General features: G+C 34.1%; 2 protein-coding genes across 4 annotated transcripts; both read left to right on the top strand.

Annotated features, from left to right (window-relative positions):
• Positions 1-270: 270 nt before the first annotated feature.
• On the top strand, positions 271-10,455 carry LOC8259278 (phenylacetaldehyde reductase-like). Of its 3 annotated transcripts, XM_025157093.2 has the most exons (7): positions 2,399-2,426; positions 3,012-3,156; positions 3,286-3,455; positions 3,661-3,849; positions 9,224-9,386; positions 9,731-9,914; positions 10,093-10,455. In XM_025157093.2, exons 2-7 carry the CDS (start codon positions 3,135-3,137, stop codon positions 10,235-10,237), a joined length of 873 nt encoding a protein of 290 aa, XP_025012861.1. In that variant the 5' UTR covers positions 2,399-2,426; positions 3,012-3,134; the 3' UTR covers positions 10,238-10,455. The 3 variants fall into 3 exon arrangements, with proteins under 3 accessions (XP_015573870.1, XP_015573869.1, XP_025012861.1); XM_015718384.3 differs by lacking the exon at positions 3,012-3,156 and having other exon boundaries at positions 271-2,426; positions 3,286-3,405; positions 3,764-3,849; XM_015718383.3 differs by lacking the exon at positions 3,012-3,156 and having other exon boundaries at positions 272-2,426.
• A 530-nt stretch (positions 10,456-10,985) lies between these two features.
• On the top strand, positions 10,986-14,401 carry LOC107260732 (phenylacetaldehyde reductase-like). Its single transcript, XM_015718382.2, has 6 exons — positions 10,986-11,214; positions 11,758-11,927; positions 12,083-12,274; positions 12,650-12,812; positions 12,999-13,185; positions 14,017-14,401. The coding sequence occupies exons 1-6, from the start codon at positions 11,097-11,099 to the stop codon at positions 14,159-14,161; spliced, it is 975 nt and encodes a 324-aa protein (XP_015573868.1). The 5' UTR covers positions 10,986-11,096; the 3' UTR covers positions 14,162-14,401.
• Positions 14,402-14,965: the final 564 nt, after the last annotated feature.

The raw sequence follows: 14,965 nt of genomic DNA, 5'->3' as shown, positions 1-14,965 counted from the left end.
ACACTACTATTATCAAAATTTTCTTTTTATTGTCATTATTAAAAAGAAAAAAAAACTAAAAACACTAAAAATCCAATTAATGCCACACGCACGCATCGCCACAGCTGTGCAGCTGAGACTAGACCGGATGAGGTGAGGTGGATTAATAATTATTTTTATATAAAATTTATTTAAATAATAAGATTTTAATATTATTTATTTTTTATTTTGAATAAGTAAATCTAAGACTAAATATACTAACAACTCATGATTTTCTCCCACGATCTCTCCTTGATTTCTTTCCTCTATTTTTTCTTCCTGTTATTAAGTTCAGAAGCTTATACAATGACTCCCTAAACCTATTTCATGATCATCTTCTACATTCTGTTTTTTACACATTAATTGCTCGCTGATTCCTAGCATTAGAGAGGGTGTTTGTCTTGCTGGTCTTCTCCTTTGTGCAGTGAAGATCAAGATAGAGAGTTATTCTAGGTGTTTTATCTTGGAGACATCGGGACCATTACTGCTTGCACAATCTTTTGTAGAGCCACGAAACTTCTTAAAGGAGTGACCTAGTCCGCGGCTCAGCTCATTCTTTTTTGGTAATATTCTTCTGCTTCTTTGCTTTCTGTTTTCAACAACAATTAAAGGCCTTAAATGGGCAATCTAGTTCCTCTAAAGGGTAATAAGGGAAACAATCATTTCTATATACAAAAAAAAAAAATGCTTGAAGAGAAGCAAATCGCTGTTCTTGGTTGAGGCTCTGCGAAGATGATGGGTTCCAAAAGAAGGGCTTGTGATTAAAGAATTCCATGCTTTGGAAACACACCTGCATTTGAGAAGTGATTTCACTGACAATCTTGAAAGGATTTCTACGAGTAGTTCTTGATGGAAGTAATCCTACATTCTTTCCACGTCTCGAGTATGATCTATTGTTTGAGTATGTAAGGGTAAGAACCCTACCCAATGCTGTTGAATTGAGATTATTAGGTCATATAAGGCGGGAGTGGAGAAAAATGGGTGTACCACTGTTGGATCCTTAGAAAAAGTCCTAATAGAGAACTAAAGGGAGGCATAAAATATTTACGGATAAATGGGCTATTTGCTAAAAAAAGTTTAAATTGGATAAATTTGGTTTTTAGTATAAGTTCATGAGATTTTTTGGTAAAAAAATTTGAATTGGATGTATTTGAATTTTGGAAACAAGTTCATGAAGCTATTTCCTGGAAAAATCTAAATTAGATATATTTGATCTTTGATGCAAGTTTACGAGACTATTTGCTAAAAGAATTTAAATTGTGGGTATTTGACTCTGAAAATAAATTCAAAAGGGTAAATTGAAGTTGCAGCCATATAAACAAAATTCAATAGCCATTAGAGAATATTTGAAATTGTCACTTTAAGTATTTTGGACCTTTTAAAATTTTAGCTAAGGTGGGTTTAGTTGCCTATAAGCTAGAATTACCATATCATTCCAACATCCATCCTGTGTTTCTTGTGTCGCTCCTCAAGAAACAAGTTGGAGAAGGTTCTTCTGGTACTACTAAACTGCCTTTAGTGCATTCTAATGGGTACTTTAAGGTGCAACCATTGTTAATTCTTCAACAAAGGGAAATTATGAGAAAGAAACAAAGAGTGCAGCAAGTGTTGGTTCAATGGTTGGATATGTCTCCTGAAGAAGCTAACTGGGAGGATCTTTCTTTCCTTCAAGCTCAATTTCCTGACTTCTTTCTTGAGGACAAGAAAGATCTTGCAGAGAGGGGTAATGTCAAGTACCAGCAATGCCAATTCAGCTCTAATTTGGCAAAAGTAGCATAGATGGCAGTTGAAATGGCAGTCAATGATAGCCAAGTTAGATGACTACTAAACGTCAACGAATAAATTGTGCGTGTGCTAGATATTTTGGTTGTTTTTGTTTATTTTATTTTTATTTAGCTGTTATTTCTTTTTATTTGTTTGTATTAGCTGTCATTATGCGTCATGAAGGGATCCTAAAAATGATTGGACCAAAATAGAGCAAAAGCAATGAGTAAATAATGACGAAAGTTATCACAATCAATGCAATTCTCTACTTATTTTATTTATCATTCTTTCTCTATCCTTTATCCTTAATTCTCATCCCTTATAATTTCCAAGTTCTTTCCTACTCTACTGCTCATTTCATTATGCAAATATAATCATTCTTCCGCTGCTATACTAGAGAGGTGCTTGACCATACATGAGCCAGGTACCTGACAATCAGACAGATGGGGCAAGAGTGAACTGAAATATATCTATTCTTGTCGGGAAGTGGGAAAAAGAAAGAAAGAAAGAGAGAGAAAGAGCTACAATGAGCAGAAAAGGAAAAGTGGTGTGTGTAACAGGAGGATCAGGTTTCATAGCTTCTTGGCTTGTCAAGCTCTTGCTTCAGCGTGGTTACACTGTTAAAGCCACTGTTTCTGATCTATGTGAGTGAGTCAGTTTTCTCTTTCTTCTTCTCTCTCTGTTTTTCTTCTTCTACTTCTTCTTCTTCTTCTTCTTGATCTTAAATTTTTCCGTTTAGCAAATTTCTGGGTTTGGTTATGCTATAGAATTAGAATTGGGTTTGGTTATGCCTCAGCAGTCATATCTAGTGTATCTCGATTGATAGAATTAGAATTCTTAAGATCATAACACAAATTCTACTAGTCTTAGGATCCAGGTATATCGATATACTATAATTAAAGTAGCTAGGATCCAGGCATGATGTAGCTTTACATATTAAAACTAGGATTGGCACTTTTGAAACTTGACTTGATTCAGTTTTAGATAAAATCAACCTAATTACACTTTTCGTCATTAGATATTTTCCATTAATGTTGAAATCTATATGGTTCAAATGTTTCAATTATCTTTTTATCTTTTTGGGTTTTCTTTTTTGACAGTTAGTAATTGTGTTTAAGTATGTAATACTTCTTAGTCAATGCGTATGATGATAGAATTAAGGCAGGTTGTTGTTTGAAACTTGGAAATCCCAAAGGCTTAATGCTCTGATTTAGTGGATATCATCGCAGGTGGAACCTAATGCTTTCGATAGACCAGCTCAATTTGTTCTCTATAAATATCACAATCCGCCATTTACGCCTTGAATTCGATTATAGATTATTAGTCTTGCAATCCAACGATGGATATGTTGTATGCACCAGTTTTGCAGATCAAGTAGTATTTACCCACTTGCATTATGAATTTTATGACAACCAGTCTTGTTTCCAAAATCTCAACTTCCATATCCATTATTTTTGTTGGGGCTCTCTTTCTGTTTACTAACTTTGTTTGTGCATGCCATAGGTAATCCTAGGAAAACAGATCACTTGTGTGCACTAGATGGAGCCGAAGAAAGACTTTACTTGTTCAAAGCAAATTTAGTTGATGAAGGAGCTTTCGATCCCATAGTTGAGGGATGTGAAGGTGTATTTCATGTAGCTTCTCCTTTATCTCTTTCAGCAAATGACCCACAGGTTAACTTGTTGGACACTAGAACTTCATTAATCTTTATGGGTCTCCAAATGACCCACACTGATGCGATACTGCTTATTTAATAAACAATACTATCAACAAAGTATGGAAATTTTTACATCCAGAATGCTTGATTTACAGAATGTTTTCTTGACCAAGGCATAAAATTATTTTGAACTCCGTGTTTCTACATTATCTGCATTCCAGATATTGCTTGAGCCTGCAATTAAGGGAACGTTGAATGTTCTCAATTCCTGTTCAAAACTGCCTTCTATCAAGAGAGTAATTGTAACATCTTCGATGGCAGCAGTCACATGCAATGGGAGACCTCTGACTCCTGATGTGGTAGTTGATGAGACTTGGTATTCAGATCCAGCTTTCTGTGAACAAAATAAGGTTATGGTCTCTTCACAAGTTTCGTTGTTTCCTTTCATTAACTTTAATGTTTGTGATGTTAACTTGCCTTCGGCAGCATATTCAATTTGTGCTATTAGGGCTTTTGTTTTTTTTTTTTTAAGCTTTTTCTGGCCTTAATTTATCAAATAGCTATACTAGAATTCTAGTTGCTTTAGTACCAGAGCGGAGTATGTTCTCATATGTGTTCTCTAAACTAGTTTGATTCCTGTTGTAGAATAATCTAGAATATTATAGAATATGGAGTAATTAATAGAAGATAGAGTATAATTAATTAGAGATAATTCTAGAGATTAGAATATTCTAGAATAAAAACTTCTCCAATTATATATATATATATATATTTAGTACCAGAGCGGAGTATGTTCTCATATGTGTTCTCTAAACTAGTTTGATTCCTGTTGTAGAATAATCTAGAATATTATAGAATATGGAGTAATTAATAGAAGATAGAGTATAATTAATTAGAGATAATTCTAGAGATTAGAATATTCTAGAATAAAAACTTCTCCAATTATATATATATATATATATATATATATATATATACTTTCATGATTAATAGATAACACAACAATTTCAGATTTATTTTTTACTTTTACATGGTATTAGAGCCTAATCTGATTATCTGATCCTCCTTTGCTTCAGATTGCCCAAGTGAGCAATCATTTGCTAAAAATAATTTTCTGCCCTAGTGAGCAGCACTGTGAGATTCTTGTGGTGTTTCTTTCTTTGTTGCCTGTGTCTTTGTTATTTGGACACTACTATTATCCATTTTGTTCTCTGCTGCCTACTGTTGTAATCATGAGTGGTACCAAATCAGTTTCTGTCACTACTGATATCATTCCGGCAATGACGAAAATTACGGATCAAAAATTAAATTGGTCCAATTTTCGTGGATGGAGCAAGACTGTTCGTGTGTATTTACGAAGCATCAACAAGGCTTATCACCTAACAGATAATCCTCCGGATGACAATACCAAGAAAGCTTGGTTAACAGATGATGCCCGTATATTCTTACAGCTGAGGAACTCAATTGACGGCGAAATACTTTCTCTCATTGATCACTGTGAGTATGTTAAGGAATTAATGGATTATCTGAATTTTATGTATTCGGGTAAAGGCAATATCTCTCGTATTTATGATGTGTGCCGGAGCTTTCATCGTACTGAACAGCAAGATTAATCTCTCACTGCTTATTTTATGAACTTTAAGCGTATTTATGAGGAGCTTAATGTTTTATTGCCCTTTAGTCCTGACGTGACAATCCAACAGGCTCAACGAGAACAAATAGCTGTAATGAGTTTTCTTGCTGGTCTTCGTTCTGAATTTGAGACTGTAAAATCTCAAATTCTTTCCAGTCCTCAAATTCCAATTGCAGGAGACTTTTAGTAGGGTTGTCCGCAATGAATCAACCCCATTAGTTGCTCCATCTCAGCCGACTAATGCCCTCATCAGTCGAAATACTGATTCTGGGCGATTCAGCAAGAACATTAATAAAGGGGGAAGTTCAAGTAATCGGGTTCCAGAACAAGAGGGAGTTGTCTGCTACTATTGTCATGAGCCCGGACACACAAAACGAACTTGCAAGAAATTGCAAAAAAGGCTTCAAAGGAATTCGTCTGCGCATATTGCAGCTACTATAACTCCTTTCCCTCAACCAACTGATAAGACAGTCATGGTTTTTGCAAATGAATATGCTAAATTCTCTCAATTTCAAGAGACGTTAAGATCTCCCTCGCAGCCTATCACTGCTATTGCCGACTCAGGTAATCCAAGTCAATGTCTTCTTTCCTCTTCATCAAAATGGGTCATTGATTCTGGTGCTACAGATCATATGACAGGTAACCCCAATTTATTTTCCTCTTTTCAACCACATTCCTCTTCTAGCACTGTTAGTTTAGCAGATGGATCGCCCTCACGTGTTATTGGCTCAGGCACTATTAATGCAACTTCATCCCTTTCTTTATGTCTTACATCTTCCACAATTTTCCTTCAACTTAATTTCATGTTCCAGTGCCCTCAGTCCGTTCGATATTCACTGTCGATTGGATCATCCATCACTTCCGCTACTTAAACAGTTATATCCTCAGTTTTCTAGTATATCTACTCTAAATTGTGAGTCTTGTCAGTTTGCCAAACATCATCATGGGTTTTCAGGTCCAAGAGTCAATAAACAAGCTAGTAGTCCTTTTGAGTTAGTTCATTCTGACATTTGGGGTCCTTGTTCTGTAGTGTCTGAAACTGGATTTCGTTATCTTGTCACTTTTGTAGATGATTATTCTCATGTTACTTGGCTTTATTTAATGAAAAATCGTTCCGAGTTATTTTCACATTTTTCTAATTTTTGTGCTGAAATTAAAACACAATTTAATCTTTCTGTGCTTAACTTAAGAAGTGAAAATGCAAAAGAATACTTATCCCACTCTTTTCAAACTTACATGACTCAACATGGTATTCTTCAACAAACTTCTTGTGTTGATACACCTTATCAGAATAGTGTAGCTGAAAGGAAAAATAGGCACCTCCTTGAAACAGTTAGAGCTCTTCTATTTCAAATGCAAGTTCCCAAATCATTCTGGGCTGATGTGGTTTCAACCGCTTGTTTCTTAATCAATCGTATGCCATTTTCTGTCCTTCATGGTAAACCTTCTTATAGTATTCTGTTTCCTAATAAACCTTTATTTCCTATCGAACCACAAATCTTTGGGTGTACATGTTTTGTCAGAGATGTCTGTCCTCATGTTACAAAATTAGATCCTAAGTCTCTTAAGTGTGTCTTTCTTGGTTATTCTCGTCTTCAGAAGGGATATCGTTGTTATTGTCCTGATCTTAATCGATACTTGGTATCTACTGATGTTACTTTTTTCGAAAGCACTCGGTTTTTCTCTGCATCTCCTTCTTTAAAACAAGCTAAGGATGATGATTGGTTGATTTATACTACTACCAGCATAGTAGCTGCAGACTCCAATCCACCACAAATTCAGCAACCATCTATTCACCATGTCTATTCTAGAAGGCCGGTTTCCAGCGATTCATGTCCTGTACCTATGGCTTCTTCATCATTAGATCCTTCTCCCGACTTGGACCTTCCTATTGCCATTCGGAAAGGTAAGAGTCAGTGCACTTACCCCATTTCTTCCTTTGTATCTTATGATCATTTGTCACCTTCTTCCTATTCTTTTTTTATTGCTTCCATCGATACCATCACTATTCCCAAAACAGTGCATGAAGCTTTATCCCACTCTGGTTGGCGCCACGCCATGATAGAAGAGATGAATGCATTAGATGTAAATGGTACTTAGCAATTGGTTGATTTACCTGCAGACAAAAAGGCAATCAGATGTAAATGGGTATTTACCATCAAAGTTAATCCAGATGGGTCAGTGGCTCGCCTCAAAGCCGCTTAGTAGCAAAAGGCTATGCTCAGACTTATGGAGTGAATTATTCTGATACTTTCTCTCCTGTTGCTAAAATGACATCTGTTCGGATTTTCATCTCTCTGGCCGCTACACATGACTGGCCATTACATCAACTGGACATCAAAAATGCCTTTCTTCATGGTGATCTTAAGGAAGAAGTTTACATGTAGCAATCACCTGGATTTGTTGCTCAGGGGGAGTCTGGGAGAGTATGTCATCTTCATAAATCATTATATGGGTTGAAACAAAGCCCGCAAGCTTGGTTTGGAAAATTTAGTGAAGCTATTGAAACATTTGGGATGAGAAAATGCAAATCTGATCACTCAGTTTTCTATAAACACTTGGAATCTAGCATCATTCTGTTAGTTGTATATGTGGATGATATTGTAATCACTGGGAGTGATTCTACAGGCATTTCACACGAAAGATATGTGAAATCTGAAATATTTTTTGGGTGTTGAGGTAATGAGAAGCAAGAAAGGTATTTTTCTGTCCCAGCGAAAATATTTCCTTGATTTACTGCAAGAAACGGGAAAACTGGGGGCAAGACCATGCAATGCACCAATGCATCCTAATATAAAATTCATAGAAGATGGTGAATTATTTAAGCATCCTGAGAGATAGACGACTAGTTGGGAAGTTGAAATACCTTACAATAACTCGACCTGATATTGCTTATTCAGTTAGTGTTGTCAGTCAATTTATGGCAGCTCCAACAGTTCATCATTAGGCAGCCTTAGAACAAATATTGTGTTATCTAAAAGGAGCTCCAGGACGAGGAATTCTCTATCAAAATCATAGGCACACTCAAATCGAATGCTTCTCGGATGCAGATTGGGCAGGTTCTAAAATGGACAAAAGATCCACTACAGGCTATTGTGTTTTTCTTGGAGGGAATCTAGTCTCATGGAAAAGCAAGAAGCAAAATGTTATATCCCGATCAAGCGCGGAGTCAGAATACGCAACATGTGAAATTATATGGATATACCAACTTCTGATGGAAAATGGTATAAAAATGTCTTTGTCGGCAAGACTTTGGTGTGATAATAAAGCTGCACTTTCACATTGCTGCTAATCCAGTGTTTCATGAACGAACAAAACACATCGAGATTGATTGTCACTTTGTTCGTGAAAAACTACAACAAGGTCTAATCACTACTAGTTATGTGAAGACAGGAGAACAGATAGACGATATATTTACAAAAGCTTTGAATGGAGTTAGAGTGAACTACTTTTGTAACAAGCTGGGCATGATTGATATCTATGCTCCAGCTTGAGGGGGAGTGTTGTAGAATAATCTAGAATATGGAGTAATTAATAGAAGATAGAGTATAATTACTTAGAGATAATTCTAAAGATTATAATATTCTAGAAAAAAAACTTCTCCAATTGTATATATATATATACTTCCATGATCAATAGACAACACAACAATTTCAAATTTATTTTATACTTTTACAATTCCTAAAGAAGATGCTTTTCCCTGCTCCTCTTTTGGTTGTTTTTCTCCTTAAAGCTTAACATAGTCATCAGTGAGACTGATTGAGCATTTTGTTAATTAAACTACATCTTGTTAGTTTAAACTATCACAATGATTCTGAGTCACATGAATGTCAAGATATATGTTAATCTCCTTGGAATAATGAAACACGTTCATCTGTTCCTTCATTTTGCAGTAGATAACATGGGATTTATATGTATTATAATTTATTTGTTTCTTTATTCTAGTTTAAGAGTAGTCACTTTAATCTCTGAGTATGTTTTTGATGATGACTTGTGTAATTTTTTTGTCGAACCTTTCTCCAAGATAATTTTGTTTAAGAGCTTATCACATTTATTAACTTAAGATATGTGCGCAAATTGATGTTAATCAAATCATTATCAAGATATGAGAGAATTAAAATCCTAAAGCATTCTGTGTCATGCTTTTCCAGCTATGGTACATGCTTTCAAAAACCTTAGCTGAGGATGCTGCATGGAAATTTGCAAAAGAATATGGAATTGACTTAGTTACAATAAATCCAGGATGGGTGATTGGTCCTTTTTTACAGCCAATGCCTAATCTCACTCTGGAGATTATATTGAACCGCATAAAAGGTATTTTACTTCACAACAGTTACTTCAAACATACATTTTTATGCCATGTAAAACTCAAGTGTATGGCAGGCTTACTTCTTTTCTCTTTTCTTTTTATATTTTCTAGGATTTTTCTAATTACATCAGGAATATTGATGTAAATTCATGGAAAACCTCTCATTGGTCCCATGTTATCCTGAATCTTCACTTTACTTCGAAGTACTCACGTCTGACAATGTATGAATGAGACACACGTTGGTGATTAGAACTTATAAATGATGGAAAACTTGCTGGCTGCAACCTTGTTTTCCTGTTAGGTATATCAATCCTACGTGAATTCATCTTATGCTCTTTTTCCCATGCAGGTCAAACATTTCCAAATGAAAATTTAAGATTTGTTGATGTCAGAGATATTGCAAATGCACATCTTCTAGCTTTTGAAAAACCTGAAGCTAGTGGCAGGTACTGTTTAGTTGAACGAGTTGCACACTTATCTGAGTTCTTGAAGATTTTGTGCAAGCAATACCCCACAATGTGTGTTCCTGAAAAGTAAGTTATATATGTTTTTGCCTAACTTGATCATATTTGTTTGTCAGGATTTATAATTTAATTAATTCATCAGCATTCTCCTGTATTTTAATAAAAATTTCTAACCAAATCTCAAAATTTTAGACAGACAAAAGATGAAATATTTATCTTCTCTTTCTTTATTTAATCTCATAAGCAGATGTTCTGATGACAAGCCTTTTGTGCCAAAATATGAAGTATCCAAGGAGAAAATAAAAGCCTTGGGTTTGGATTTCACTCCTTTGGAGGTTACTGCTAGGGACACCATTGAATGCTTTAAAGAGAAAGGCTTTATTAATATCTGACTATTCAGTTTTTCCAAATGCCTCACTGGGTTGTGATCATTGACATTATTTTTATCAGAACAAATTTGTATTCTCTTCAATAGGGAACAATAAATTACAAGTTCTGTAATTTTATCATTTTTCATATCCCTTTGTAACTGTATATTCAAATATAAAATATGTAATGAGGCTATCCCACTCTCATAGGTTTTCACTTATAAGGTGGAGTTTTTCTTCTATTATATTTCTCCTTTCAACATTCAAAACAAGAACAAGTCCTGTAAAATGGCCGTAGCTTCTATGATTCATATACTTCACTAGTAAATTAACTGGTGTATTTCATAATGCAGATAAAAACAGAGGCTTGTACATAATCAAGGCAACTTTAGAAAAACTTCACCTTATGGTTTGTGGCGTTAGATCAGATGAAACTCCATTTTATAAGTGTGTTCATTCATAATTTTGATGTTTAATTTGTCCACCACCGAAAGAGATTATTGTGTGCATTCCCAATTTAAAGAAACAGGAACTTTAAATAATTCTCTAGACAACCCTGTCCAGTAATTATCACTGGAACTTATTGGAGAAGATATAAAAATTAAAGATCGCAACTCTTCTTCAAGGAATTGACGGCATATTATTTTTAGTGAGATTCGTACTCTGAGCTCTTAGATAACCTAACAAATATTTAAAAGAACAATATAAAAATTTAAAATTTGAGATGCACATTTATATTTGATACTGAGGCCGGCTTTCTCTACCTCATTGTGTTTGCTAACTTCCAATCACTAGCTGTGAGGGCAGTTAAGATTTTGGCCACATGTACTAGGATATTACCTTCACAACGTAGACTCTTTCATATCTCTTGCTTTGACAGAGAATGAGTGGAGAAGGCAGAGTGGTTTGTGTAACAGGAGGGTCTGGTTACATAGCTTCTTGGCTAGTCAAGCTTTTAATCCACCATGGTTATACAGTTAAAGCCAGTGTTCGAGATCTAAGTGAGTCGATATTAGTTTCTCTTTCTGTTTTTGGTTCTTCTGGGTCTCCCCTTTGGATAAGTTGTCAGCTTATGTTTAATGTCGACAATATCTTTTAAGCTTATTGTGATCATGTCAGTGTCATCTTTATGATTTTTCTGGGTAATTTGAGCCTTTAGTTCTGCTTGTCTGTTCAGTTTTCTTAGCACATTGTGGTACTGTTGCCTTTTTCAGTTTCTTGGTTGTCTCTTGTCAGCTTAATATGGTCAAACTCAGTATGATCTTTGTGGCTTTAATGGCTAAAATTGTTGTTCTTTAGATTCTGGGTTGGGTTCTGTTTTCTGATTGCCTTATGATCTATTAGTTACTTGTGTGTTTAAAACTAATTAACTATAGCTGTTAGGTTTTCTTAAGAACGTTTCTTTGTATCTGGAGCTGAAACTTTTTTATTTCTTTTGGAATTTCAGATTTATTGTGAAATTCTATGTTAAGCGGTCTTAGTTACAAAGATTTTGTCAGAAATTTGGTCAAGATTTTTGTTGTTCTCTTTCTGTTTACCAACAGATGATCTGAAGAAAACAGAACACTTGCGTGTTCTTGATGGAGCCAAAGAGAGGCTTCATTTATTCAAAGCCAATTTGCTGGAAGAAGGAAGTTTTGATCCAATTGTTGATGGCTGTGAAGGTGTTTTCCACACAGCTTCTCCTGTGATTCTTTCAACAAATGATCCTCAGGTAAGCTTGATATGCATTACTATATAGCTAAGCTTGTTGCTTATAATAGTCAACTATAGCAACTTGCAAATGATATAATCCACTATTTCGCATAGTGTTTCTTGCCTCAGTTCATAGAATGTTCATAATTCCATGTTTACATGTTCTCCTTTCAGGCAGAATTGCTTGACCCAGCAGTGAGAGGAACACTAAATGTACTCAAGTCCTGTGCAAAATTTCCTTCTGTAAAGAGAGTTGTTATAACATCTTCCATTTCAGCAGTAATGTTCAATGGAAAACCTCTGACACCTGATGTGGTAATTGATGAGACATGGAATTCGGATCAAGCTTTCTGCGAGGAAAAGCAGGTATTGCCATCTTGTTTGCAAGTTTTACAGTTTCTTTCTGAATTTCTGAGGAATTATTAACTGTAGAAATTTTCAAAATTTCTATGGAGTTTAGACATATGATAGTGATTTACCAGACTTCTAATTTTAGTCTCACCAGAACAATATACTGTGTATATTCCACGTTTCAGAATAGAATACACTGTTTATTCATATGTTTCTCCTGAATTAGTTCGATTCAGGGGTCATCCGAGATTCAGAGTTACATTGGTAAGTTTTGTTAATAAGTTAATGTTACAAAATTCAATATGAACAAGAGAACCAGCAAGTCATTCAAATAATTTTCGACTGTACCAAACAAGTTCTTCGGAGGTAATTGCTTTTGTTTCTGTCCAGTTATGGTATGCTGTTTCGAAAACCTTAGCTGAGGCTGCTGCTTGGAAATTTTCGAAAGAAAATGGAATAGACATGGTTACAATAAATCCAGGGTTTGTGATTGGTCCTTTCTTGCAGCCAACTCTCAACATTACCACAGAGGTGATACTGAAACATGTCAATGGTAATCTTTCTGAATCATTGATGCTTTTGTAATTTTCCACACATCAGATTCAAGCACACACTTCTTGAATGCATGTCTCCCTCTCAAATTTAGTGTAAGACCAGACAAATGTTGTATATAGCTTTAAAATCTCTTCTCCAGTAGCTCATCCCCTTTTATCATACATATAGTACATTGTATCTGCAGGAGCTCAGACATATCCAAATGACAATTATAGATTTGTTGATATTAGAGATGTTGGAAATGCACATATTCAAGCTTTTGAAAGACCTTCAGCTAGTGGCAGATACTGTTTAGTTGCCAGTGTCACACACTTCTCCGAGGTCCTGAACATTGTCCGCAAACACTACCCCTCCTTGCAACTTCCAGAAAAGTAAGTCATTGCAAATTTCATTATTATTGCGAAACTATGTCGCATGGAAACTCTAAAATGGGTTATGGAAATTTCATACACGTTTCAGACACTAAAACACTCCAGAAACTCTTCGGACACGTTTCAGAAACTTCAAAAAATGTTTTCTATTAGTTTAGTTATTTTTGAAAATTTTAAGAAACTTTTAAAGACAATTTTCCATTTAATTGGATTTTCTATTTTAAAAAATATTTTTTAGTTTTTTTGCTATTTATTTTGCTTTCTACTTATAGATGATTGTTAACTTTTTTTTTCTATTATATAATTTTCTTATTATATTAATATTCTTGATTTTTAGTTATTTTACATTTAAAAATCTCTATATATGTATATTTTTTTCATACATTATTTTTCTCTTCGTCTATAGAAAATAGTTATTTTCTTAAAATCTAATAAATATCACCTAGTAACTTAATGGCCAAGTTGCACGATATATAATTTTTATTATATATCAACATGACCAGTATATTAATTATATCTATTTTGTATCTTTTATGATGACAAATACAATGATACAGTAAAAAAAAACTAGTAAGTCATTTATTATTTCTATATTTTAATTTTCGTAAATAATTATTACTTCTTTAAATTTTATTTAAAAATATTAGCATGACTTTTATATATTTAAAAATTTTATATCTCCGTATCATATCGTGTTTTCTATTTCCGTTTCAGTGCAATCTAGTTGTGAAATATCACTCACATTGGAGTTGCCTCATATATAAATAGTTCTTACACCTAATAGAAAAACAAAATCACCAATGTTCTATATGCTTCTTGTTTAATAAGCAGATGTGTTGATGAGAAGCCATTTGTGTCAAAATATGAGGTGTCAAATGAGAAAGCGAAAACTTTAGGCATCGACTTCACTCCTCTGGAGGTTACTGTTAAGGACACAATTGAAAGCCTGAGGGAGAAAGGCTTTCTGAAGGTCTGAAACTGATGCAATTTAAGCTTGGGAGTTCACCTCTTTTGCCACACCAATAATGGCTGGTTCTCAAGCCAGTCACTATTAGTGATGGAGTTAAAAAAAAAAAAAAAAAATTGTAATTGGAAGTGGAATCAGTTAAACGATCGGTCAATAAATTCATACCAATTTAATTGGTTTGCCTTGTGAAAACTGATCATATACAATATCACATGTGCAATGTATAAAAGCATTGACAATTTCATGCCAGTATTTCCATGGTTACTTTCACCATTAGTTAAGGTTCAGATCCTGTAATCGAAATTAAAGAAATAAAAAATAAAGTTAAATTTTGGTTTATGGTGAAACATATCAATTTTGAGATCCCTATTAACAACCATAATCTCTCTGTTCTTGCAATGTCAAGGAATAAAAACAATCCCTCTTGGCTTCTTAAAGTACCACCACATATTCATCTTTAATGTTTAATCTCAATGGGTCAGAGAAAGTGATTATTTTTTTTTAATGTTTACTGTGAAAATGAGAATATAATAATACTAATTATATTTATATAAATCAGTATTATTGCAAAATAAATATAATGTAGTAACATGATAGATGTATCAAAATTATTTTGATATTCAGTTTGTTATATATATTATTTGTATATTAGTGCATTGCACGGATAAAAACTATTATTTTAATTATATAAGTTTGTTTGTTGGAAGTGCACAACTTTATTTAAAAAAGGGCATATGTATAAAATCTTGACTAGAAAAAAATTAAATATATAATAATAATTTAATTTATGGTACAATTTGATAATATCATATC

Source organism: Ricinus communis, chromosome 6, assembly GCF_019578655.1.
Source record: "Ricinus communis isolate WT05 ecotype wild-type chromosome 6, ASM1957865v1, whole genome shotgun sequence".
Classification (NCBI taxonomy): Eukaryota; Viridiplantae; Streptophyta; class Magnoliopsida; order Malpighiales; family Euphorbiaceae; genus Ricinus; species Ricinus communis.
This window is presented reverse-complemented; position numbering and strand designations above follow the sequence as displayed.